The sequence below is a fragment of the Lepidochelys kempii genome, chromosome 15 (assembly GCF_965140265.1).
Source record: "Lepidochelys kempii isolate rLepKem1 chromosome 15, rLepKem1.hap2, whole genome shotgun sequence".
NCBI classification, from domain to species: domain Eukaryota; kingdom Metazoa; phylum Chordata; order Testudines; family Cheloniidae; genus Lepidochelys; species Lepidochelys kempii.
In genome coordinates this window covers 12,976,776-13,003,528 of record NC_133270.1, presented here as the reverse complement: position 1 = coordinate 13,003,528, position 26,753 = coordinate 12,976,776, and the positions used below count along the sequence as shown (strand labels likewise).

The window sequence follows — 26,753 nt, the reverse complement described above, 5'->3', positions numbered from 1 at the left end:
TTGCAGTGACGCACTCCCCCCCCCCTCCCAAGCTGGTTGGCGGGCGGGAAAGCCGCCGGCGGCGCGAATGCCAGGGCCTGGCCTCGCCGTGCGCGTGGCTGCTGCCTGCGTCACGGGGCTCCCCTGCCCCCAGGGCCTGCCGCGCCGCCCTGGGGGTGAGCCGGGGCCCCCGGCCGCGCCTCCGAGCGCCCCCAGCGGAGACGGCGGAGGCAGCCTGCGAGCCAGGCCTTCCCCGCGGGCGGGAGCCGGGGCTGCTCTTTGTCTCAGGGTAGGGCCTGCAGGCCAGGGCCCCATCGTGCCAGGCCCTGAACGGCACATCCCAGAGCGGGCCCTGTGCAGCCCCCTCAGAGCTGCAGGGCCCTGGTGGTCCCCCCGGCGGTGCTGCCTGCCGCCCGCACCCTGGGGGCCGCTCTTTGCGGCAGAGACAGACCAGAGCTCCACAATCCCGAGCCAGGCTGCCAAACCCTGAAGTGGGTTTAAAACTGAGTTGGGAGGTTTTTATTTACCGTCTGGCGTTTGAGCCTTTAGGTTACAGTCGGATCATATTTTTAACTTCTCTTCAACGGTGAGAGCTAGGAGCAATGTTTGTTTGTTTGTTTAATGGAAGCTGAGATTCTTCCATAATCACTTCACTCCAGAAACTGAGGCTTTAAGAAAAATACTATCTATCTTAGGGGTGGGCAAACTACCACCCATTGGGCCGCTTTTATCTGGCCCTCGAGCTCCTGCTGGGGAGCAAAGTCTGGGACTTGCCCTGCTCCAGCTGGGGAGCAGAGTCAGGGTCCGCTCCACGCAGCTCCCGGAAACAGTGACACGGCCCTCTCCAGCTCCTAGGTGTAGGGGCGGCCAGGGGGCTCCGCTCTGCACACTGCCTCCGACCCTGTAGCTCCCATTGGGTGGGAACCACAGCCAATGGGAGCTGCAGGGGCTGTGCCTGCAGTTGGGGCAGGGTGCGGAACCACCTGGTTATGCCTCTGCATAGAAGCTGGAGAGGGTACATGCAGCTACTTCCTGGAGCCGGTTGAGGTAAGCACCGCCCAGAGCCTGCACCCCGAGCCTCTCCCTGTGCCCCAGCCCTGATCCTTCCACCCTCCGAACCCCTCAATCCCAGCCTAGAGCACCCTTCTGCACCCCAAATCCCCAGCCCCACCCCAGAGCCTACACCCCCAGTCAGAGCCCTTGCCCCACCCCCCTGCCCCCAGCCCTGATCCCCCTCTGAACCTCTTGGACCTAGCCTGGAGCACCCTCATGCACCCAAGACCCCTCATCCCCAGAGCCCGCACCCCCAGCCAGAGCCCCCTCCTGCACCCTGAACTCCTGATTTCTGGCCCCACCCCAGAGCCCACATTCCCTCCCGCACCCCAACCCCAATTTTGTGAGCAGTCATGGCCTGTCATACAATTTCTATTCCCAGATGTGGTCCTCTGGCCAAAAAGTTTGCCCATCCCGATCTATCTTCAGGACTCAATGAAATCACAAGAGTTGGCAACACTGTAATTGCAGCCACCATATCTCTCCTTCAGTCTGTAAAACTGCTCATTTTTCATGAAAACAAGCAAACCTAAATACCTGGGGGATTCTAAATGTGTGAAATCAAATGCACTTTGATAAAACCACTTCTACAGAGACATAATTAGCATTAACACCATTTTTTATCACTAATGAAGAGTTTGCATTTAATTGCTAGCTGAGGCAGAGAGCTTCAAGGAGGACAGGTTTGATCTCCTGCACGGTCGACATCAACTTTGAGGGCATCCTCTTTGAGGAGAAATTCATGGTTGTCCTTTCAGAGTAACAGCTGTGTTAGTCTGTATTCGCAAAAAGAAAAGGAGTACTTGTGTCACCTTAGAGACTAACCAATTTATTTGAGCATAAGCTTTTGTGAGTTACAGCTCACTTCATCGGATGCAGACTGTGGAAAGTGTAGAAGATCTTTTTATACACACAAAGCATGAAAAAATACCTCCCCCCAGGAGAGTGGGGTGGGAGGAGGTATTTTTTCATGCTTTGTGTGTATAAAAAGATCTTCTACACTTTCCACAGTATGCATCCGATGAAGTGAGCTGTAGCTCACGAAAGCTTATGCTCAAATAGATTGGTTAGTCTCTAAGGTGCCACAAGTACTCCTTTTCTTTTTATGGTTGTCCTTGAATCTAATGCCATCAACATGATGATTGACTTCACCAAGATCAACAGCTGTGGGATGCTGATGGACCTATTGAGAGGCACCTCTTTCCCATTGGCTACCAGTGAGTACCCCACACACTCCCTGCTTCTGGGATGAGGAGAGGGGAAGGTCAAACAGACGGGGGAGTGAGAACTTCACAGGGACCGTGCTGGATTCAGGATGGGCAGATTCTGCCTTGTGGCAAACCTGTATGATGGCTCCAGGGGGGTCAGAAACTTGTAGAGTTTTTCCCATCAGATCTGGTCTATATAGCTTCTACTCGAAGGACATTTCCTTTCCTCTGCCTCCCTGGATCTCATCAGGGATGGAGGAGGGAGGGAGCAGGGCCTGGAGGGGGCTAAGGAGGCAGATGTGGTTCAAACTCAGCATATAATTAACAAATTGAATCAATGTGACAATGAATGAGAAAAGAAGACATTTTTAAATTGCTGATATACCAAAGCTGGGACTCTGTGAATTAAACAAAAGAAATTGGGAATTCCCATTGATGGGAAGAAATTTTGATATAATTAGCATTTGTGAAACTTGGTGGGATGATTTGTGTGATTGGACTGTTAAAATCACTGGTAATAAACTGTTCAGGAAAGATAGAGAGGGCAAAGAGGTGGGAGGTATGCTACATGAAAGACACCATTACCTGTTTTAGAGTTATTGATAACTCAGAACTACTGGATCTTGGATGTGTGTGCATTTATGTGCTAACTAACAAAGCCCAAGAGGGGGTATTGGTGGGGTGTCTGTTACAAACCACACCGGAGGAAACTATGAGTTACATCTTAAGCATCTATCTGTAATGTGTGCAAAGAAAAACTGTGTTGTTATGGGTAACTTCAGGAAGATATGTGCAGGAGGACTCATGGAGACAGTACTAAAACATCATTAGAGGTTCTAAAAATTATTGGTAAGTTCCTAACACAAAAGTTATTGCCCCAAACCTAATGTAACTATATTGTGGAACTCCTTGTGTTGGATAAAGATAAATTAATCACTGAACCGAAAGTTGATGATTGCAGAGGGATCAATGATCGTGACCTGATTATATTCAATATGGGCAAACAGAGAACAGTCCCAGCCAGTTTGTTTATATATATATATATACACATACACACACACACACACACACACACTCAGTGCTTCAAAAGGGATAATTTTCCAAATTTGATGAAAATTATGAGTGAAATTGGTATAAAATTAAAACTGAAAAATGTGAATGAAAAGTGGGAGTTCTTTAGGAAGGGTTTATTAGATGACTTAAAAAGACAAAGTTCCATTTGGCTAAAAGCCCATCCTGGTTCAGTGGTGAAGTGAAGGCAGCAATATCTAATATATGGAAAAAAGGAGAAACAGGTACCAATCAATATAAATTAGAAGTTATGAATTGTAGAAAATTGATAAGGGAAGCTAAATGCATCAGGAAAAAATATGACTGGCTAAAGACAATAAGGAGCTTTTAATGTATATTAGGAACAGAATTAATCCTAGCAATGCTATAGGCCCATAATTAGATGGAGATGGTAAGATTGTTAACAATGTTAAGAAAAGGCAGAAGTGTACAATAAATATTTCTGTTCTGTATTTGGAAAGAAACAAGATGGTGCATTCATATCACATGAGGATGATAGAGTACATCCCAGTGCATTAGTAACTAAGGAGAATGTTAAGCAACATCTTAAAGGGATTAACATTTTTGAGTCAGCAAACCTGCCTAATTTGTATCCAGGAGTCCTAAAAGAATTGGCTTAGGAGGTCTCTGGCCTGCTTATGTTAATTTTTAATGGAGTACTGGGGAAATTCTGGAAGACTAGAAGAGTGCTCATGTTGTGCCAGTATTCAAAAAGGACAAGTGGGATGACTTGGGTCTGCACTGGGATGATGGGTAAGGTTAACCTAACAAACTCTGGGCAAAATAATGTAAAAGTTAATATGTGTTAAGGAAAAGTTAGCACATGTGACTCCATTTTGGTTTGGGGCCCACCATTGTTTAAATGCCAGCACATCATACACCAGGAGGAGTAATTCTTAGATATTGAATTCCTGTGAAAATCCTCCTCCTTGTTTCCAGCCTGCCTTGACTCCCAGTATCTGGTTTTTGTTAGTCTCTAACTCCCTGTCTTTTGGCCTTGATGTGAGGCCTCCCATCCTGATAATAAAAGTTACTGATGCATAGCTTTAGGACCATGCTGTGTAATTAACATACTGGTATAGCAGGAGGAATGCACCAAGCAGGGATAAGTGGTAGATAAGACAAGGGTTTGTTTATTGGCTAAGGTTTCCGATGCACGAGGGCAACATGCTTTGCTAAAAGGTATATAACCTTTGTATAATTTGCATTCAGGGTCCCCTCCTGGCTAGCAGGGGGGCACCACGCTCGAGCGTAATAAACTTAGTGTCTTTTGGGAACTCTGTAGTCGTGGACTTTGTTTCTGTGCCTCAGCCTAGATTCGAACTGTGCGTGACCTATCAGGTATAATTCGCAGCACTGGTGTGCGTGTCCTATCAGGTATAATTCGCAGCATTTGTGTGCGTGTCCTACCGGGTGTAATTCGTAGCACTTGTGTGCGTGTCCTACCGGGTGTAATTCGTAGCACTTGTGTGTGTGTCCTACCGGGTGTAATTCGTAACAGTTTTGGCGACCACGAAGGGACACTAGGCTCGCCCCAACAAGCGAGACTACACTCCTCCTCTCGGACAGCTCCAGCCGGCACAGGGTGAGTTCACCTTTGAGAACTCCGAGGAGGGGGGGGTGTGAGCCGTCGCTTAGGCGATAAGGTGGCACATTTTGTGTTCTTTTGGTAGCCCATTATGGGTTCTGGGCAGAGTGTAAGTAAGGGGACCCCTTTAGCTGAAATTCTTGAGAATTGGGGGAATATCTCTGGCACCCATGGGTTAGGCAGAAAGAAAGCTGTTATTTTATGTAAGGTTGAGTGGCCAGCACTAACAACTCAAACATCTGTTGAATGGCCACCGGATGGGTCCTTTGCTGGGGATACATTAACAACGCTTAGAAGAAGGCTGGAGGACAAAGCTCCAGCCCAAATGGATTATTGGTATGTATGGGACAACTGGGCTTATGCGCGTGCGAAAGGATGTCCTCTTTCCTCCTCCTTTTCCTATCTATCTCAGGGGTCTTCAGCCCCGCTCTGTGCTATGCCTGTTTCTTCTCCTCCCCGGCCTGTTTCTGCCCCTCCCCCGGCTTACCCTCGGCTTTCTGACTTATGCCTATCATCTCCTTGCTCGCCACCCCCCTGCCCGTGCGGGCCCACCATTGACCCACCGGTTACTCTGCAAGCTCCCCTCATTCAGCAACCCCTTGTTACTCATAATACGGACGGAAGTGAACAGTTTGCTTTTCCCTATGTTCACCGCCCTTTTGGCCCAGGCGATTTAGTAACATGGCAACAGCAGGTGCCTCGCCTGCGTGACGATCCAGAGAAGGTTCTGCAAACCATTCGGTCTGTATTTACCGCATTTAATCCTACATGGGGAGATGTCCAGGTAATCCTGGACACACTTTTTACCCCTGACGAAAAATATTCCATTCTGGATGCTAATAGGCATTGGGCAGGGGAGGATAGTACCCGGGCTTCTTGGCCCCTGACTGATCCCAATTGGAATCCTAATGTGCCTACTCAAATGGGCCTTTTAAAGGCAGGTAGAAACGGCCTTTTAGAAGCTGTACGTAAAGCTGGTAGTAAAACGGCTAACTGGTCTAAAATTCATGAATGTCAGCAAGAGCTTACTGAGCACCCCTCCGCCTTTTTGGCCCGGTTGTCCAAGCAAGTTCGTGTATATGGGGGCGGTATAAACCCTGAGGCAGAGGAAAACCGTCCTATGATGGTCTCCTTTTATGTTAATCAGGCAGCATCAAATATAAAAAAATATTTTTCTAAGCATGTGCCCGATTGGCCAGGAAAACCCCTCCAGGAGGTTGTCCGCCTGGCCACCTTTGTGTTTAACGGCAGGGACGAGGAAAAAGCACAGGAAAAACGTAAACAAAAGAAGGAGAAAGTAAGTATGTTAGCTGCTGCCTTGCAGGCTCCTTCGGGAAACCAGCATTGGCGAAGGCGCGGAGAGATGAGGGGAAGGGGGCATGGATGGGGGACAGGAGGAGGGGAAGGTTGGGATAGAATAAGGGAGGGGAATTGTAATTATTGTAAACAACCAGGGCACTGGAGGAGGGAGTGTCCCCTGCTTCCCCAAGGGGCTCCTTGAAAGAGCCAGGTAGAGGCTAATCCTTCTTTTCCCCCTAACGCCCCCCAGAACCTTGTTAACCCCCAGTGACTAGAGGCGGAGGTTTTGGGGACTTTGGGAGAGTTGGAATGGGACTTGGGATTACAGTCACAAATTTATTTAAAGGTTGGGGAACACCTTGTGCCTTTTCTAGTAGATACTGGGGCCACTCTCTCCACTTTAACTTTTGTTCCGGGCTCTCTGTCCGATACCAAGGTTTGGGTGCAGGGTATAGAAGGTAATCCCTGCCCGGCCCCTTTATCCTACCCTGTCCCTATCGAGCTTGGTTCTTTAAAGCTATCACGTAGATTTGTTGTAATGCCGGAGGGCCCCGCAAACCTCCTCGGGCGGGATGTGCTGGGCAAATTGGGGACACATATATATTGCGCCCCCAAGGGGCTCCGCATGTCCGTCCCGGACTCGGCGGTTGCTTCTCTTATGACATCGGTTACACCTATTCCTGGTGTCCCTTCTGAATTGTCCAGTGTTCCCCACGCTTTGTGGAGCACAAATCCTACTGATGTGGGTCTTCTTAAATCAGCAGTTCCAGTGAGTCTGAAAACGGGGCGGACCGCCTCCGTCCGTAAAACAATACCCCTTGCCGAGGGAGGCGGAAGAAGGCATCTCACTCCTTATTGACAGTTATTTAACTCAGGGGGTTTTAGTCCCTTGCAGTTCGCCCTGTAATACTCCCATTCTTCCAGTAAGGAAGCCTAAACCGGGACCAAACGGGCGTCCAGTCTATCGACTTGTTCAGGATCTTCGGGCTATAAATGGTTATGTTATAGCCCCCCATCCAGTTGTCCCTGATCCAAGCACTATTCTAACGCTAATTCCTCAGTCAGCCACTTGCTTTACTGTCATAGATTTGTGTGCAGCATTTTTCAGTATTCCTTTGCACCCTGATTCTCAATATTTATTCGCATTTACCTGGAAGGGTCAGCAGCTAACATGGACGCGTCTTCCCCAGGGGTTCTCAGGATCCCCTACTATTTTTTCCCGAATTCTCACCGAGGATTTAAAAGACATTGTTTTGCCTAGTTCGTCTGTCCTGGTTCAGTATGTGGATGATTTGCTAATCGCTGCCTCAGATTATAACGCATGTTTAATTGACTCTGTTGTTTTGCGTACTGCATTAGCTAATAAGGGTCATCGTGCTTCCCCATCCAAGTTGCAGCTGTGCCTAAATCAGGTAATTTATTTGGGTTTTGTAATTAGACCTGGGGAGCGCTTACTATCCCCTGATAGGGTGCGGGCAATCCAGGATTACCCACGTCCGACTACAAAAAAGCAGTTACGGGCTTTCCTGGGGGCTGCGGGGTTCTGTCGACCCTGGGTTGTGGCTTTCGGAGAATTGGTAAAACCGTTAGTTCAAGCTACTACAACACTGACCCTCGATCCTGTCTCCTGGACCCCGGAAATGAAAAATGCTTTTAAATCCGTCAAAAAGGCTCTGATCTCTGCGCCCGCCTTGGAATTCCTGGATTACGGTAAACCATTTTCTCTTTTCACTCATGAACGGCAGGGAGTGGCTAGCGGCGTCCTTTTGCAATACCTGGGGGGTCGCCCACGCCCCGTAGCCTATTATTCAGTACAACTGGACCCTGTGATTCAGGGCTCTGTCTCCTGTGTACGGTCTGTTGCTGCTGCTGCTGTCATGGTTGAACGGTCACGACCTATTGTTTTGGGGCACCCTCTGACTGTCTGGGTCCCTCATGAGGTTGAAATTCTTTTAAAACAGCATTCTACACAGGCATTGTCTCCACAGCGGGCTCATAAATATGAGCTAATCCTGTTGGCCGCTGACAACGTTACTTTACGCCGCTGTAACATCCTCAATCCAGCCACAATGCTACCCCTCCCAGAGGACGGTACCCCTCACCATGTATGCATGGATGTCGTCGCGCAGAATGGTAAGCCCCGCCCGGATTTAGCGGACTCCCCTTTAGTAGAGCCCGATTTACTTCTTTTCACAGATGGGTCCTCGTACTATTTAAATGGCCACCGGGTCTCGGGCTATTCGGTTACCTCTCAGGCAGACGTTATCGAGGCTGCCCCCCTACCACCTTCCTTCAGCGCCCAGGGTGCAGAGTTACACGCGCTTACCAGGGCTTGCTTATTGTCTTCAGGAAAAACTGTTACCATTTATACAGACTCTAAGTATGCTTTTGGGGTTTGTCATGCTACAGGCCAGCTCTGGAAGCAACGAGGATTTTTAACCTCCTCAGGCACAAAAATCGCTAATGGCCCTCTAATCTCTGCCCTTTTGGAAGCTATTCAGGCCCCTCGTCAGGTGGCGGTGGTTCATTGTTATGCGCACAGGCAGTCTAACAGTGTTGTATCTCAGGGCAATGCATTAGCTGATTCAGCCGCAAAGGCTGAAGCTCTACAGTTCTTGGCTCCTGCCCTACTTGCCTGGCCTTCTCTGCTAAGACTCGGCTCGATGCCAACTCAAAAGGGGGAGACCCTGGGCAAACTTCCCGTTTTAGCGCTTGCAGATGGACTACGCAGAAATGCCCAAATGCTCAGGGTTTCACCACCTCCTTGTTATAGTGGACCAACTTTCCGGATGGCCTGAAGCAATACCAACCAGAAAGGCAGATGCAAGATCTGTGGTCAAGTTCTTAATGAAAGACATTGTACCCAGGTTTGGTGTCCCTGAAGTCATTGATTCAGATCAGGGCTCACACTACTGCAAAGATTTTGGAGGAACTGTACCGGTGCTTGGGGATTATTCGACAATTACACACCCCGTACCACCCCCAGTCTGCAGGTCAGGTGGAGCGCATGAACCGAACAATAAAGACAATGGTAGCAAAGTTTTGTAAGGAAACTGGACTTAAGTGGCCAGAGGCCTTGCCTATAGTTTTATGGCATATAAGACGAACGCCACGCATGCCCCTAGGCCTGTCCCCATTTGAGGTACTGTTTGGGAGACCAGCTTTGGTCCCGGGAACTTATGTTCCTGTACATGCTAGCCTCTTGGATGGAAATGAAACTTTGGCCAGATATGTTGCTAGACTGCAAAAGGAGCTGACTGACAACCAGTCTGAAGCTCAGTTGTTTCAAACTGCCCCCTTAGGGTTACAAGTTCATTCCTTTAAGCCAGGGGATTGGGTAATGGTAAAAAAGATCCCCCGCACCGACCCCCTGGAACCCCGATGGGAGGGGCCGTACCAGGTTCTGTTATGTACTTATTCTGCTTTAAAAGTTGCAGGTAAAGGTTCCTGGATTCACCATAGCTACGTCAAGTTGGCAACAGAACCCCCACCTGACCCTGGCGAGCCAGCAGACGAGCCACTTCACGAATGAACACTACAACCAACCCATGGACTGAGCTTTCCAGCTACTGGGACCTTCATAGCCCACCAGGACTTTTTGTGTTCCTGTTTATTGGACTTACATTGGGGGTAGTGTTTTTTGTATGGTACAGGGGAGGATGTCGACATTGGTATGGTTTGCCTGGGGGATCCTCTCCCTATTCCCAAGTCCAGTACAAGGATGGGAGGGCAATAGCTTTTTAAATTTAACCCGTGCTATCAAACAGGGTGTAAATCGAACGCAGTGTTGGATTTGTATTCATACCCCCACATATTTAGGTCAGGGAGTCCCGTTGGTAGGGGTACCTATCCCCCTTAATCGAACGCTCCAAACCAAGCTATGGGCAAACACTACATTTAATTGAAATGTTACAATCCAAATATGGTCTATTGATATGGTGGCCCAGGGTAATTATGCTTTATGTGTGTCACGACGTAAGGGCATAGAAAATACAGTTTTTGTAGGGAATTTTGTAGGGTGCAAGGACACCACCCAAATCAGCTCTGGTGCGGGAGGCCCCTCTACCTACTCCAGAACCCCGTGGCCAGTCCCCGAGGGGTCTGGCTGGTATTGGTTATGCAATCACACAGCCTATAAGGTTCTCCCAGCAGGATGGTGTGGTACATGTACCTTAGGGGCTATAGTACCCGCCGTGACAGTACACCAGACCCTGACCCGGGGAGAGATCCGCAATCTAGTATGGAGGGACCGACGAAGTATTCCTTTAAACCCCCTTTCTTATCGGCCCAAAGGCTTTCACTCCTTTGTGCGTTGGTTTTTGCCATGGTTGGGAGTAAGCGAGCTGGAAAAAGCTATAGTTAACATTTCAGCTGCTTTGGAACTAATGGCAAATGCTACTGCAGATGCTCTCTCTGCCCTTCAAATTGAAGTCACCCAGCTATCCCAAACTACATTGCAAAACCGCCTAGCCCTGGATTATCTCCTTGCAAATCAGGGTGGGGTTTGTGCTCTGGTCAATTCAAGCTGTTGCGTATTTGTAAATCAGCATCATAGGGTGGAAACTGACATCCACATCCTCAAGCAACAGGCAGCCCTATTCCACCACATCAGCCTCAACACTACCAGCGCCGGATTCCAGGAGGTCTGGGACTGGCTCACCTCATGGCTACCGGATGTGGGGACTTGGGGACGGCGTATTTTGTATTTACTTTTTTTGATTGTTATTGTTTTTGCGTTATTTTTTGTATGCCTACAATGCTGCAGTATATGCTGTTGGCAGTTGCTAACCCTGCAGCGCGGTTACTCAGCCCCGATATAGCTTATTGACGTACAAAAAAAAAAAAGGGAGGACTGTTAAGGAAAAGTTAGCACATGTGACTCCATTTTGGTTTGGGGCCCACCATTGTTTAAATGCCAGCACATCATACACCAGGAGGAGTAATCCTTAGATATCGAATCCCTGTGAAAATCCTCCTCCTTGTCTCCAGCCTGCCTTGACTCCCAGTATCTGGTTTTTGTCAGTCTCTAACTCCCTGTCTCTTGGCCTTGATGTGAGGCCTCCCATCCTGATAATAAAAGTTACTGATGCATAGCTTTAGGACCATGCTGTGTAATTAACATACTGGTATAGCAGGAGGAATGCACCAAGCAGGGATAAGTGGTAGATAAGACAAGGGTTTGTTTATTGGCTAAGGTTTCCGATGCACGAGGGCAACATGCTTTGCTAAAAGGTATATAACCTTTGTATAATTTGCATTCAGGGTCCCCTCCTGGCTAGCAGGGGGGCACCACGCTCGAGCGTAATAAACTTAGTGTCTTTTGGGAACTCTGCAGTTGTGGACTTTGTTTCTGTGCCTCAGCCTAGATTCGAACTGTGCGTGACCTATCAGGTATAATTTGCAGCACTGGTGTGCGTGTCCTATCAGGTATAATTCGCAGCACTGGTGTGCGTGTCCTATCAGGTGTAATTCGTAGCACTTGTGTGCGTGTCCTACCGGGTATAATTCGTAGCACTTGTGTGCGTGTCCTACCGGGTGTAATTCGTAGCACTTGTGTGCGTGTCCTACCAGGTGTAATTCGTAACATATGGGATTCAACTGATACAGAATTAAGGATAAGAATGTAATTAATGCCAATCAACATAGTTTTATGAAGGATATGTCTTGTCAGTCAAACCTGATTTCATTCTTTGATGAGATCTCAAGTTTGATAAGTACATTACATTTATATAGGTTTCAGAGTAACAGCCGTGTTAGTCTGTATTCGCAAAAAGAAAAGGAGTACTTGTGGCACCTTAGAGACTAACCAATTTATTAGAGCATAAGCTTTCGTGAGCTACAGCTCACTTCATCAGATGCATATCGTGGAAACTGCAGCAGACTTTATATATGCACAGAGAATATGAACCAATACCTCCTCCCACCCCACTGTCCTGCTGGTAATAGCTTATCTAAAGTGATCATCAGGTGGGCCATTTCCAGCACAAATCCAGGTTTTCTCACCCTCCACCCCCCCACACAAATTCACTCTCCTGCTGGTGATAGCCCATCCAAAGTGACAACTCTTTACACAATGTGCATGACAATCAAGTTGGGCTATTTCCTGCACAAATCCAGGTTTTCTCACATCCCCCCCACCCCCATACACACACAAACTCACTCTCCTGCTGGTAATAGCTCATCCAAACTGACCACTCTTCAAGTTAAAATCCAAGTTAAACCAGAACATCGGGGGGGGGGGGTAGGAAAAAACAAGAGGAAACAGGCTACCTTGCATAATGACTTAGCCACTCCAAGTCTCTATTTAAGCCTAAATTAATAGTATCCAATTTGCAAATGAATTCCAATTCAGCAGTTTCTCGCTGGAGTCTGGATTTGAAGTTTTTTTGTTTTAAGATAGCGACCTTCATGTCTGTGATTGCGTGACCAGAGAGATTGAAGTGTTCTCTGACTGGTTTATGAATGTTATAATTCTTGACATCTGATTTGTGTCCATTTATTCTTTTACGTAGAGATTGTCCAGTTTGACCAATGTACATGGCAGAGGGGCATTGCTGGCACATGATGGCATATATCACATTGGTGGATGTGCAGGTGAACGAGCCTCTGATAGTGTGGCTGATGTTATTAGGCCCTGTGATGGTGTCCCCTGAATAGATATGTGGGCACAACTGGCAACGGGCTTTGTTGCAAGGATAAGTTCCTGGGTTAGTGGTTCTGTTGTGTGGTATGTGGTTGTTGGTGAGTATTTGCTTCAGGTTGCGGGGCTGTCTGTAGCTAGCTTTTAAGACTTATGTAAGGTGTCTAAGTACCACATGATAGTCTGATTTAAAAATTAGCAAAATATAGTAGCAATAAAGAACATGTTAAATGGATTAAAAACTGGCTAAGTAGCAGGTGTTTTTATGGAAGATATGCTTTAATCAAACGCAAAACACTAGGCTCAGTGCAAGGATAACTGGGAGAGATTCTCTGGCCTGTGTTATAGAGGAGATCAGGCTAGATGATCTAATGATCCCTTCTGACCTTAAACTCTATGAATCTATGATTAAAATTAACATTGATGCAATATTTAAAATCTCATTAGTCTAATTTAGAAAGAGATATAAATGGAACGTAATTGTAACATAGGCCATGATCCTGCCAATACTCATGCTCATAAGCAATTTTACACAAGTGAGTAGTCCCAGTGAGTTTAATGGGACTACTCACATGTGTAAAATTACTTAATATGTGCATAAATGTTTGCAGGAGTAGGGACGTAATTATCACACCATTTGATGTCTCTCTAGCTCTTTCCATTCTGTGACTTTTTTTAGCCACAAAGGTCACTGAAATGTAGTCACCTCTGAAGGCAGGGCACCAGCTGGTAAACAACACACTCCACAGCAGTGTGGGAAGAGGTTATATTTGGTCAGCAACACCAGGGCAAACCCCTTCTTTGAATGGGGAGGAGACATATCCTCCTGAATATGGCCTAATGCTGTCAGTGACCAAATTGGGCATGGGGAAAGATGGTAGTATAGGTGACTATGCCAGATTTCCATTTGCTACTGCTACCATTTTAAAAACAGGAGGTGAAAACCATCCATCCCTTCTCCCCCAGCCCTGCAGTTCAAGTACTGATTGTAAATGAACCTGAGAGCTGAGCTTGCTTCAGTGCACTGAGGGTATGTCTACACTACGAAATTAGGTCAAATTTATAGAAGTCGGTTTTTTAGAAATCGGTTTTATATATTCGAGTGTGTGTGTCCCCACAGAAAATGCTCTAAGTGCATTAACTCGGCGGAGCGCTTCCACAGTACTGACGCTAGCGTCGACTTCCGGAGCGTTGCACTGTGGGTAGCTATCCCACAGTTCCCGCAGTCTCCGCTGCCCATTGGAATTCTGGGTTGATATCCCAATGCCTGATGGGGCTAAAACATTGTCGCGGGTGGTTCTGGGTACATATCGTCAGGCCCCCGTTCCCTCCCTCCCTCCGTGAAAGCAAGGGCAGACAATCATTTCGCGCCTTTTTTCCTGAGTTACCTGTGCAGACGCCATACCACGGCAAGCATGGAGCCCGCTCAGGTAACCGTCACCCTATGTCTCCTGGGTGCTGGCAGACGCGGTACGGCATTGCTACACAGTAGCAGCAACCCCTTGCCTTGTGGCAGCAGACGGTACAGTACGACTGGTAGCCGTCATTGTCATGTCTGAGGTGCTCCTGGTCGCCTCTGTGAGGTCGATCAGGAGCGCCTGGGCAGACATGGGCGCAGGGACTAAATTTGGAGTGACTTGAGCAGGTCATTCTCTTTAGTCCTGCAGTCAGTCCTATTGAACCGTCTTATGGTGAGCGGGCAGGCGATACGGACTGCTAGCAGACATACTGTACCATCTTCTGCCGAGCAGCCATGAGATGTGGATGGCATGCAGTCCTTCTGCACCGTCTGCTGCCAGCCAAAGATGTAAAAGATAGATGGAGTGGATCAAAACAAGAAATAGACCAGATTTGCTTCCCCCCCTCCCCTGTCTAGGGGACTCATTCTTCTAAATCACACTGCAGTCACTTACAGAGAAGGTGCAGCGAGGTAAATCTAGCCATGTATCAATCAGAGGCCAGGCTAACCTTCTTGTTCCAATAACGACAATAACTTAGGTGCACCATTTCTTATTGGAACCCTCCGTGAAGTCCTGCCTGAAATACTCCTTGATGTAAAGCCACCCCCTTTGTTGATTTTAGCTCCCTGAAGCCAACCCTGTAAGCGCCCCTCCCAGCGTCAGAGCAATGGCAAACAATCGGGCATCTGAGAGTGCTGTCCAGAGCACTCACAATGGAGCACTCTGATGGGGCTAAAACATTGTCGCGGGTGGTTCTGGGTACGTGTCGTCAGGCCCCCGTTCCCTCCCTCCCTCCGTGAAAGCAAGGGCAGACAATCGTTTCGCGCCTTTTTTCATGAGTTACCTGTGCAGACACCATACCACGGCAAGCATGGAGCCAGCTCAGGTAACCGTCACCCTATGTCTCCTGGGTGCTGGCAGACGCGGTACGGCTTTGCTGCACAGTAGCAGCAACCCATTGCCTTCTGGCAGCAGACGGTGCAATACGACTGGTAGTCGTCCTCGTCGTGTCCGAGGTGCTCCTGGCCACGTCGGCTGGGAGCGCCTGGGCAGACATGGGCGCAGGGACTAAATTTGGAGTGACTTGACCAGGTCATTCTCTTTAGTCCTGCAGTCCTATTGAACCGTCTTATGGTGAGCGGGCAGGCGATACGGACTGCTAGCAGTCGTACTGTACCATCTTCTGCCAGGCAGGCAAGAGATGAGGATTGCTAGCAGTTGTAGTGTACCATCTTATGCCAGGCAGGCAAGAGATGAAGATGGCTAGCAGTTGTACTGTACCATCTTCTGCCAAGCAGCCATGAGATGTGGATGGCATGCAGTCCTTCTGCACCGTCTGCTGCCAGCCAAAGATGTAAAAGATAGATGGAGTGGGTCAGAACAAGAAATAGACCAGATTTGTTTTGTACTCATTTTCCTCCTCCCCTGTCTAGATCACACTGCAGTCACTCACAGAGAAGGTGCAGCGAGGTAAATCTAGCCATGTATCAATCAGAGGCCAGGCTAACCTCCTTGTTCCAATAACAACGATAACTTAGGTGCACCATTTCTTATTGGAACCCTCCGTGCAGTCCTGCCTGAAATACTCCTTGATGTACAGGCACACCCTTTGTTGATTTTAGCTCCCTGAAGCCAACCCTGTAAGCCGTGTCGTCAGTCGCCCCTCCCTCCGTCAGAGCAACGGCAGACAATCATTCCGCGCCTTTTTTCTGTGCGGACGCCATACCAAGGCAAGCATGGAGGCCGCTGAGCTCATTTTGGCAATTAGGAGCACATCAACCACCACACGCATTATCCAGCAGTATATGCAGCACCAGAACATGGCAACGCGATACCGGGCGAGGAGGCGACGTCAGCGCGGTCCCGTGAGTGATCAGGACATGGACACAGATTTCTCTGAAAGCATGGGCCCTGACAATGCATGCATCATGGTGCTAATGGGGCAGGTTCATGCTGTGGAACGCCGATTCTGGGCTCGGGAAACAAGCACAGACTGGTGGGACCGCATAGTGTTGCAGGTCTGGGACGATTCCCAGTGGCTGCGAAACTTTCGCATGCGTAAGGGCACTTTCATGGAACTTTGTGACTTGCTTTCCCCTGCCCTGAAGCGCATGAATACCAGGATGAGAGCAGCCCTCACAGTTGAGAAGTGAGTGGCGATAGCCCTGTGGAAGCTTGCAACGCCAGACAGCTACCGGTCAGTTGGGAATCAATTTGGAGTGGGCAAATCTACTGTGGGGGCTGCTGTTATGCAAGTAGCTCACGCAATCAAAGATCTGCTGATATCAAGGGTAGTGACCCTGGGAAATGTGCAGGTCATAGTGGATGGCTTTGCTGCAATGGGATTCCCTAACTGTGGTGGGGCTATAGACGGAACCCATATCCCTATCTTGGCACCGGAGCACCAAGCCGCCGAGTACATAAACCGCAAGGGGTACTTTTCGATAGTGCTGCAAGCTCTGGTGGATCACAAGGGACGTTTCACCAACATCAACGTGGGATGGCCGGGAAAGGTGCATGATGCTCGCATCTTCAGGAACTCTGGTCTGTTTCAAAAGCTGCAGGAAGGGACTTTATTCCCAGACCAGAAAATAACTGTTGGGGATGTTGAAATGCCTATATGTATCCTTGGGGACCCAGCCTACCCCTTAATGCCATGGCTCATGAAGCCTTACACAGGCAGCCTGGACAGTAGTCAGGAGCTGTTCAACTACAGGCTGAGCAAGTGCAGAATGGTGGTAGAATGTGCATTTGGACGTTTAAAGGCGCGCTGGCGCAGTTTACTGACTCGCTTAGACCTCAGCGAAACCAATATTCCCACTGTTATTACTGCTTGCTGTGTGCTCCGTAATATCTGTGAGAGTAAGGGGGAGACGTTTATGGCGGGGTGGGAGGCTGAGGCAAATTGCCTAGCTGCTGGTTACGCGCAGCCAGACACCAGGGCGGTTAGAAGAGCACAGGAGGGCGCGGTACGCATCAGAGAAGCTTTGAAAACCAGTTTCATGACTGGCCAAGCTATGGTGTGAAAGTTCTGTTTGTTTCTCCTTGATGAAACCCCCCGTCCCTTGGTTCACTCTACTTCCCTGTAAGCTAACCACCCTCCCCTCCTCCCTTTAATCATCGCTTGCAGAGGCAATAAAGTCATTGCTGCTTCACAGTCATGCATTCGTTATTCATTCATCACACAAATAGGGAGATGACTACCAAGGTATCCCAGGAGGGGTGGTGGAGGAGGGAAGGAAAATGCCACACAGCACTTTAAGCACAGCACTTTAAAAGTTTACAACTTTAAAATTTATTGAATGACAGCCTTCTTTTTTTGGGGCAATCCTCTGTGGTGGAGTGGCTGGTTGGCCGGAGGCCCCCCCACCGCGTTCTTGGGCGTCTGGGTGTGGAGGCTATGGAACTTGGGGAGGAGGGCGGTTGGTTACAGAGGGGCTGCAGTGGCAGTCTGTGCTCCAGCTGCCTTTGCTGCAGCTCAACCATACACTGGAGCATTCTGGTTTGGTCCTGCAGCAGCCTCAGCATTGAATCCTGCCTCCTCTCATCACGCTGCCGCCACATTTGAGCTTCAGCCCTCTCTTCAGCCCGCCACTTACTCTCTTCAGCCCGCCACTTACTCTCTTCAGCCCTCCACCTTTCCTCCCGGTCATTTTCTGCTTTCCTGCACTCTGACATTATTTGCCTCCACGCATTCGTCTGTGCTCTGTCAGTGTGGGAGGACAGCATGAGCTCGGAGAACATTTCATCGCGAGTGCGTTTTTTTTTCTTTCTAAGCTTCACTAGCCTCTGGGAAGGAGAAGATCCTGTGATCATTGAAACACATGCAGCTGGTGGAGAAAAAAAAAGGGACAGCGGTATTTAAAAAGACACATTTTATAAAACAGTCGCTACACTCTTTCAGGGTAAACCTTGCTGTTAACATTACATACATAGCACATGTGCTTTCGTTACAAGGTCACATTTTGCCTCCTCCCACCGCGTGACTACCCCCTCAACCTTCCCCCCTCCCTGTGGCTAACAGCGGGGAACATTTCTGTTCAGCCACAGGCAAACAGCCCAGCAGGAACGGGCACCTCTGAGTGTCCCTGAAGAAAAGCACTCTATTTCAACCAGGTGACCATGAATTATATCTCACTCTCCTGAGGATAACACAGAGAGATAAAGAACGGATTTTGGTTGAATGCCAGCAAACATACACTGCAATGCTTTGTTCTACAGTGATTCCTGAGTACGTGTTACTGGCCTGGAGTGGTAAAGTGTCCTACCATGAAGGACGAAATAAGGCTGCCCTCCCCAGAAACCTTTTGCAAAGGCTTTAGGACTACATCTAGGAGAACCGCAAATGCCAGGGCAAAGTAATCCTTTCACATGCTTGCTTTTAAACCATGTATAGCATTTTAAAAGTTACACTCACCAGAGGTCCCTTCTCCGCCTGCTGGGTCCAGGAGGCAGCCTTGGGTGGGTTCGGGGGGTACTGGCTCCAGGTCTAGGGTGAGAAACAGTTCCTGGCTGTCGGGAAAACCGGTTTCTCCGCTTGCTTGCTGTGAGCTATCTACAACCTCCTCCTCATCATCATCTTCTTCGTCCCCAAAACCTGCTTCCGTATTGCCTCCATCTCCATTGAAGGAGTCAAACAACACGGCTGGGGTAGTGGTGGCTGAACCCCCTAAAATGGCATGCAGCTCATCATAGAAGCGGCATGTTTGGGGCTCTGACCCAGAGCGGCTGTTCGCCTCTCTGGTTTTCTGGTAGGCTTGCCTCAGCTCCTTCAGTTTCACGCGGCACTGCTTCGGGTCCCTGTTATGGCCTCTGTCCTTCATGCCCTGGGAGATTTTCACAAAGGTTTTGGCATTTCGAAAACTGGAACGGAGTTCTGATAGCACGGATTCCTCTCCCCAAACAGCGATCAGATCCCGTACCTCCCGTTCGGTCCATGCTGGAGCTCTTTTGCGATTCTGGGACTCCATCATGGTCACCTGTGCTGATGAGCTCTGCATGGTCACCTGCAGCTTGCCACGCTGGCCAAACAGGAAATGAGATTCTAAAGTTTGCGGTTCTTTTCCTGTCTACCTGGCCAGTGCATCTGAGTTGAGAGTGCTGTGCAGAGCGGTCATAATGGAGCACTCTGGGATAGCTCCCGGAGGCCAATACCATCGAATTGTGTCCACAGTACCCCAAATTCGAGCCGGGAACGTCGATTTAAGCGCTAATCCACTTGTCAGGGGTGGAGTAAGGAAATCGATTTTAAGAGCCCTTTAAGTCGAAATAAAGGGCTTCACTGTGTGGACGGGTGCAGGTTTAAATCGATTTAACGTTGCTAAATTCGACCTAAAGTCCTAGTGTAGACCAGGGCTGAGACTCTGAAAACAAAATCAGAATGAGGGAGATGCTGCTTCCACAGGTATGTTTATAAAGGGAGAAATTGTTTCTAATCTGGTGGTGCGGAAACAGTTGCTCTCATTAGTGGAAGTCAAGAGCCACATTGGTATCCACCAGAGAAAAAACGAAAGGTGGGTACAAAAACTGGAAGTGAATGTGAGAAAAATACAGTAGTAACTGAAATCATAGATTAGTAAAAATTTTAGTCTAAGGAGGAGATTTTTCTCAAATATGTGGAGGCAAAAGGCCAATCAGCATCTAAAAAAACAGCTAATGAAAAGGCAGCAAAATAGAATAACTAAAGAAAGTAACAACTGTACAGTACTGGCTGTTTCCCAACCTCTGACAGCCCCAGGTAGAACTCTTTTTTTATCTTCCATGTTCTGTGGACAGTTTCACATGTCTGAGGCAGACCTGTCAATCTGTTGTTCTTATTCCTTTTCTTTTTTACGTCTTATGTTTCACATTGTACATTTCATTCAGAAACATCAGTTATTTTCATAAAAAGAAAAGGAGGACTTGTGGCACCTTAGAGACTAACAAATTTATTAGAGCATAAGCTTTCGTGAGCTACAGCACTCAAACTGGTCATGGGATGATAAGAGGCTGCTTTGGTATAGACAAGCGTGTGATTGAATATAAGTGTTCATGCTACATTTCAAATAAATGGAAATTTTCTCATCAATTATATAAAAATAAAAATTCCTAGATTGATGGAAGGATATTTTTCATTTTATAGTAATGCATTTGAAAGTGGAGATTACTAGTGGTTGAGTGTGAAAGCTTTCTTTAAGGTTATTTCCTCTTGGTGGTGATAAAGAGCTACAGTAGAATCTCAAAAAAAGAAAAGTTTCAGAGTAGCAGCCCTGTTAGTCTCTATTCGCAAAAAGAAAAGGAGTTCTTGTGGCACCGTAGAGACTAACAAATTTATTAGAGCATAAGCTTTCGTGAGCTACAGCCCACTTCATCAGAGTTACGAACACCAGAAATATGAACTGACTAGTCAATCGCACACCCCATTTGGAACCAGATGTACACAGTCAGGCAGCAGCAGAGATGGGGAGGGAGGAAATAAAAGCAAGTACAGTATTGTGTTAAATGTATGCTGCTTTAAAAAAGGAAAAGTTTAAACATTTTTTGACAAGGTGAGGAAACTGTCTGTGCTTGTTTCATTTAAATTAAGGTGGTTAAAAGCAGCATTTCTCTTCTGCATAGTAAAGTTTCAAAGCTATGTTAAGTCAATGTTCAGCTGTAAACTTTTGAAAGAACAACCATAATGTTTTGTTCAGAGTTGTGAACATTTCAGTGTTATGGACAACCTCCATTCCCAAGGTGTTTGTAACTCTGAGGTTCTACTGTATCTTCATAGTTTCATCTGGAGGAGTGGGGATTTCCCTAAGGCCCCCCCAAAAAAATTTCCCTAACACCCCGCCGGTTACACACAGTGTTGCCAATTTAAATTGAAACATTAATACACACTTTAAAAGCATATACAGTATATGAGAAAATACTTGTACCTGAGAAAGCATAATGGGTTTGAAAAGTATGAAGAAAGACTAGCTTCCTCATGCAGCTGTTATTTATGACAATGTCAGTATATTTGGTTTGGCTATATTGGCCTACCTAATAATTTCAAATTATGATTTGTAAGCAAGGTCTGACTGAGCTCTCCCCTGGCAGCTACTGATGACTCAGTGGTGGGTGGAAAGGCTTCAGGACCAGACTGTATTTACATGAACTCACCTACTCTGCCTAGGTATCCAGCAGACAGAGCTGTGCTGCCCAAGTGTTCAATTTTGGCTGATGCTGGGTTACAGATCACTGTCTGAGGACAACACCATCATCACCCCGAGCGCAAGGGGCATGCTGGAGAGCACCCTGAAGGCAGCCATCCACTCGCTGTACATAGAAGCCTTGAAGCGTAAGTCGGACCAGGGAAAAGCCTTCGAACTGACCAGCAAGTGGGACGCCAGCAACCACTTCCTCGCCAGGGGCGGCTTCGCCGACTGGTGGTACGTCCACCGTGCCCGGCTCAACTGCATCCCGTTCAACAGAGCCGTCCGCCACGGGAACCGAGACAAGCGTTGCAGGAAGTGCAGCTACTCCAACGAGACCCTTCCCCACGTCCTGTGCAGCTGCAAGCCCCACTCCAGAGCCTGGCAGCTGCGCCACAATGCCATCCAGAACCGCCTGGTGAAAGCCATCGCACCGTGCCTGGGGGCGGTCACCGTGAACTGCGCCATCCCCGGTACCGACAGCCCGCTGCGACCCGACGTGGTCATCACCAACGAGGCCCAGAAAAAGATCATCCTCATTGACATCACAGTCCCCTTCGAGAACAGGACCCTGGCCTTCCGAGAAGCCTGAGCTCGGAAACGGGAAAAATATGCCTCTCTGGCCGACACCCTGAGAGCGAAGGGCTACGAGGTGCAGCTAGATGCCCTGATCGTCGGAGCCCTGGGCACTTGGGACCTCTGCAACGAGCATGTGCTGCAAACCTGCGGGATCGGTAGACACTACGCATGGCTCATGCGGCGCCTCATGGTCTCGGACACCATCCGATGGTCCAGGGACATCTACATAGAGCACATCACCGGCCACCGACAGTACCAGGAGGAGTGAGCTGGTACGACATTGTGCATCCACTGTGGGAAAGGGACTGAGAGGCTTTCCCCATTGGACCGTATGAACTAGAACCATAAACCCACTGAACATTAAATCCCACCAAATGAGGGTAGACCCATCCACACCATCGTATCCGCTCACTATACTCTGCACCTGAACGTAGCCGTTATATGGATAACTTACCCCCATATCTCAATGTCTGTACTCTGACCGGTTAAACTTTTACCCCCGGTCGGGGAGATTGCAGATTATTATGTAATCCTTACTCCATCAGCTCCTAAACCGAATTTCGCACGCCTTGATAATCTGTACCTTATTCCCTGACAACCAGAAACCTCTATGCTTGAACTCTGTACCGTTTTTTATTTCAACATTATCTTAATAAAATTATTAAATGTGGGGGTCATGAAATGTTGTTATCCTTATTGTATGAGTAAAGGGCAGCAGACCTGTACTCAGCCTGCCTGAATGAGGGGGTCTTCCTCAGTACTTAGTTTGTGCTAGCGCTTGCCAGGGCCAAGCCCCAGCACCTCTAGGCTTGTCAGTTCATAGCCCTGGGACCCCTGGGCTTGTCACATCAGTTATGAAAGTAACAAACTTGTTTGAGCCCCGGCAGCAGTTTCATTACAAATTAAGCACTGGTCATCCTCAACTTCACTTGCTGAGCAGGAGGTTTGGATGCCAGATCCTAGTGAAAAGAGAGAGGGTGGGATACAGGTGTTTTGCTGTGGGGTGGGCTCTGCCTAAGAGTCACAGGCACTATTTGACCTGCTCCTCTCTCCTGTTTAGAGATAGCTGATTAGGCTCCATAGAGAGTCTTTTGGTTGGTTAAGTGGCCACTGGAGCTGAAATCACTGATAATCAGTTCTAACTGCTTAGACCTGCTGTGGGACAGTGTTTCTGTGGAAGAGGCTGCCCAGCCTGTACTAGCAGCGAGGTTCCCCCACTGAGAGCTAAAATCACTGAGAGCCGGTGGAACCTCGAGAGACTGACTCACAGAGGTCACAGTGGCAGGTGGCAGCAGAAGGTGACAGTGCAGGGCCATTGGGATGGAGTGGTAGAGTGAACAGTGGCATGAAAAACAACAGCAGCCAGAGCATATGTTTTAATGACTTTGCTCCAGAATACTAGATTTGTGACTGGGAAACTTGTATAAATATATATTTCCTAGTAGGCCAAGATTTTTAAAATGCATGATTTGCCCAGGTCGTTATCTCACATCATCGCTATCTCAAGAGGTCGTTGTCTTGGGGAGTTTCTGTACTAAACTTTTTTATTATAATTATTTTTTATGTAAGAACGCCATATTGGGTCAGATCAATGGTCCATCTAGCCCAGCCTCCTGTCTTCCGACAGTGAATGTTCCAGGTGCTTCAGAGGGAATGAACAGAACAGGTAATCATTAAGTGATCCACCCCCGTTGTCCACTCCCAGCTTCTGGCAGACAGAGGCCAGGGATACTTGGAACAAGGTGCTGCATCTCTGCCCATCCTGGCTAATAGCTATTGATGAACCTAACCTCCATGAACTTATCTAGTTCTTTTTTGAACCCTGTTATAATTTTGGCCTTCACAACATCCCTGGCAAAAAGTTCCACGGGTGACTGTGCGTTGTGTGAAGAAATACTTCCTTTTGTTTGTTTTAAACTTGCTGCCTATTAATTTCATTGGGTCACCCCTAGTTCTTGTGTTAAGTGAAGGGGTAAATGACACTTCCTTATTCATTTTCTCCACATCAGTCAAGATTTTATAAGCCTCTATCATATCCCCTCTTAGTTGTCTCTTTTCCAAGCTGAAAAGTCCCAGTCTTTTTAATCTCTCCTCATATGGAATCTGTTCCCTACCCCTAATAGTTTTTGTTTCCCTTTTCTGTCCCTTTTCCAATTCCAATATATCTTTTTTGAGATGTGGTGACCAGAACTGCACGCAGTATTCAAGGTGTGGGCTTACCATGGATTTATATAGTAAAAGTGGGGGAGCTTGGTTTGCCAGACAGATCAACTAAGCCAATACTGACAACCTATATGAAAAGGCTGCAAAATACCATGCCTCCGGACTGCATCAACATACAGAAAACCTTATTATCCAGTCACTGTCAAAGCCAATTTTAGAAGAACTTAATGAGGCTGTTAAAAATGCTGGAAACACAACTCAGTTTATGTGAACCAACATGGCTGTTGCATCATACTTTCTATTTAAGCAAGAGGTACCCCACACTATAAAGTGGAGGCGAATGTTAAGTGCATTGTCATTGTTAATCCTGAAGTTGGACACTGGTTTCAAACAAGACCAGCAGATGTTCGCTATCTTCCTGAAAAAACTCAGCTGCCTCTCTAGAAGCATGTGGTGCAACAGTGAAAGACTTAGCCGTTGAAAAAGTGAAGAACTCTCTCACCATATTCAAAATATATGCATACATGGCTGGTGAATGCACCAATACAAATAGGCATCAAGTATTAAGTCATTGCATACGTTATCTTGATGTTCGTGGTAGGCCAGTAGATGCATTCTAGATGTTCAGGTTATAGAAGACACATCAGCTGCATCTATGACATCTTAGAAGAGTTAAATGCTTGTAAACTGAACCCCAGACAGATGGCTGCCTGTGCATTTGGTGGAGCTACAAACTTCTCTGAAAGACATAGTGGAGTAAAAGCTTTCCTCAGAGAAAACTGTAACCCTAATCTCTCCTATACACACTGCAGAGGCCATGTATTCCAGCTAGTGCTAGTAGAGGCTACAGAATCTTCAAAAGACATTAAAAAGCCATAAATGTAATGGCTTCTTATACTCTTCAGCAAGAGCCCAAAAGGACTGAATGTCTTGGAAACAAATAGAAGAAACACTGGGATTGAAGTTCAAATTAGTCCAACCTGGGAAAACCCGCTGGCTTTCTCATGAGCGATTTTTGGCTGTTGTCTGAAAATTACTGCAACCCTTATTACTGGCTTTGGAAAGTATCCACCAAGATAGGACAGATCTAAGTAGCAAGACTGGTGGACAACTTTTGTTACTAAGTTTAGAGAAGACTGTCGCCATTTTCTCTCTTGTAAGTCTACTGTTGAAACCACTTGGGTCATTAAACAATGTCATCCAGGCATCTGCTACAACAGTAGTACATCTTTGTCCAGTAATAGAAGCTACGCTTGGATCAATCAGAGATATCTATTGAAAATGTACTGGAAGAAGAAAAGAGTTCAGTCCAGAAGTTGACTAATGAAGGTACTTACTTTGACTCCTTAAGTGAAGAGGACAAGAAGGGTTTGTTAAGCCAGCTAAAAAAAGTACACAGACTTGATTCTTACAAATCTACAGTAGCGATTTCTGGATTCTACTCAACATCCACGTAGCTTTTACAGATGCCTGTCTTATAAAACCCCTACAGTTGAGTGGAGTGAGGCACTACGGGCAGTGGGGTTGCTATGTGATTGGGACAGAATAAAAAATTTTGAGCACAAAGTGGAATATCATATGACAAACGAAGATTTAACTTCAACTTCTTTATCATCACTAGTGGTTCGATCCAGTCTTTGTACTATGTTTCCTGGAATGAAAGAAGTAGGAATCTATCTCTTGCTGCTCCCAGTCACAACAGCTACAGTTGAGCATTCTTTTTCCTCATTGAATAGAATTTTGTGTTCTGAAAGAAGTCGCTTTCTGCCTGATCATGAGCATATCATGAAGGACTGGCAGTACCGGACACACAAGAAGACGCCAAAGAGTGCAAAATTACAACAAGAAACCAAGAAGGATGTCGATGTAGTGCTTCATAGTAGGCTTGAGTAGCCAACTTTAATTTCTGTGATGATTTTAAAACATGATTTAAATCTTAATAAAATGGTCATGAAACATTTTTCAGTTTTTACTATGGTGCCATACAGCCCACCGATGCCCTCACAGTCTCAACCCTTGTTGGCCTTCAGACCTCTCCCCCCACCCCCGAATATTCCAACACCCACCCTAATTTCAATTCTTGGGGAAAACACTGATTTCTGCCATGTTTGCTAGTTTATGCTGCAAGTTTTGTAATGCGTTTAGGCAGTGATGGATGTACTATGCTGGAGATTAAGGAAATGACCTTAGTCTAGCTTTGTTGTCAGTGGGTTATAAAATTAGTTGGAGACAGGAAAAAGCAGGAAAGCTATGTTCTAAATGATTCGTGTCTGGATGACTAAGTGGAAGAAGAACAATTGACGGGACTTCTGGGAATGGCTCAGTCAACACATTTGTAATTGAGTTAGTAATAGAACTTCATGGTGTGAAATTTGTTAGATCACTGGTTTTTAATAAAATATGTGGGGGAGGGAATAGTAAAGAGGCATCTATAATGAGGCTTTGCATTTATAGGGTCTGATGCTGCTCCCATTAAAGTAAATGGCCAAACTCCCATTGATTTCAGTAGGACTGGCATCAGGCCTATATAGTTTTTTTCTTGAAATCTCAAAGTTA

At 47.2% G+C, this 26,753-nt stretch overlaps 1 protein-coding gene and 1 long non-coding RNA gene across 3 annotated transcripts in view; one reads left to right on the top strand and one right to left on the bottom strand.

Annotated features, from left to right (window-relative positions):
• The first annotated feature begins 40 nt into the window (after positions 1-40).
• On the top strand, positions 41-11,525 carry LOC140898827 (uncharacterized). Its single transcript, XR_012155116.1, has 2 exons — positions 41-565; positions 2,189-11,525. It is a non-coding gene; the product is annotated as an uncharacterized lncRNA (long non-coding RNA).
• Positions 11,526-17,482: 5,957 nt separating this feature from the next.
• Positions 17,483-26,753, bottom strand: part of LOC140899000 (uncharacterized) — a 51,116-nt gene continuing 41,845 nt past the window's right edge. For both annotated transcript variants that reach the window (XM_073313712.1, XM_073313713.1), the window contains 2 exons: positions 18,716-19,661; positions 17,483-18,128 (listed from right to left, as the gene is read on the bottom strand). In XM_073313712.1, the coding sequence (XP_073169813.1) occupies positions 17,587-18,128; positions 18,716-19,298 (1,125 nt within the window). In that variant the 5' untranslated portion in view covers positions 19,299-19,661 and the 3' untranslated portion in view covers positions 17,483-17,586. The remainder of the gene's footprint in view (positions 18,129-18,715; positions 19,662-26,753) is intronic.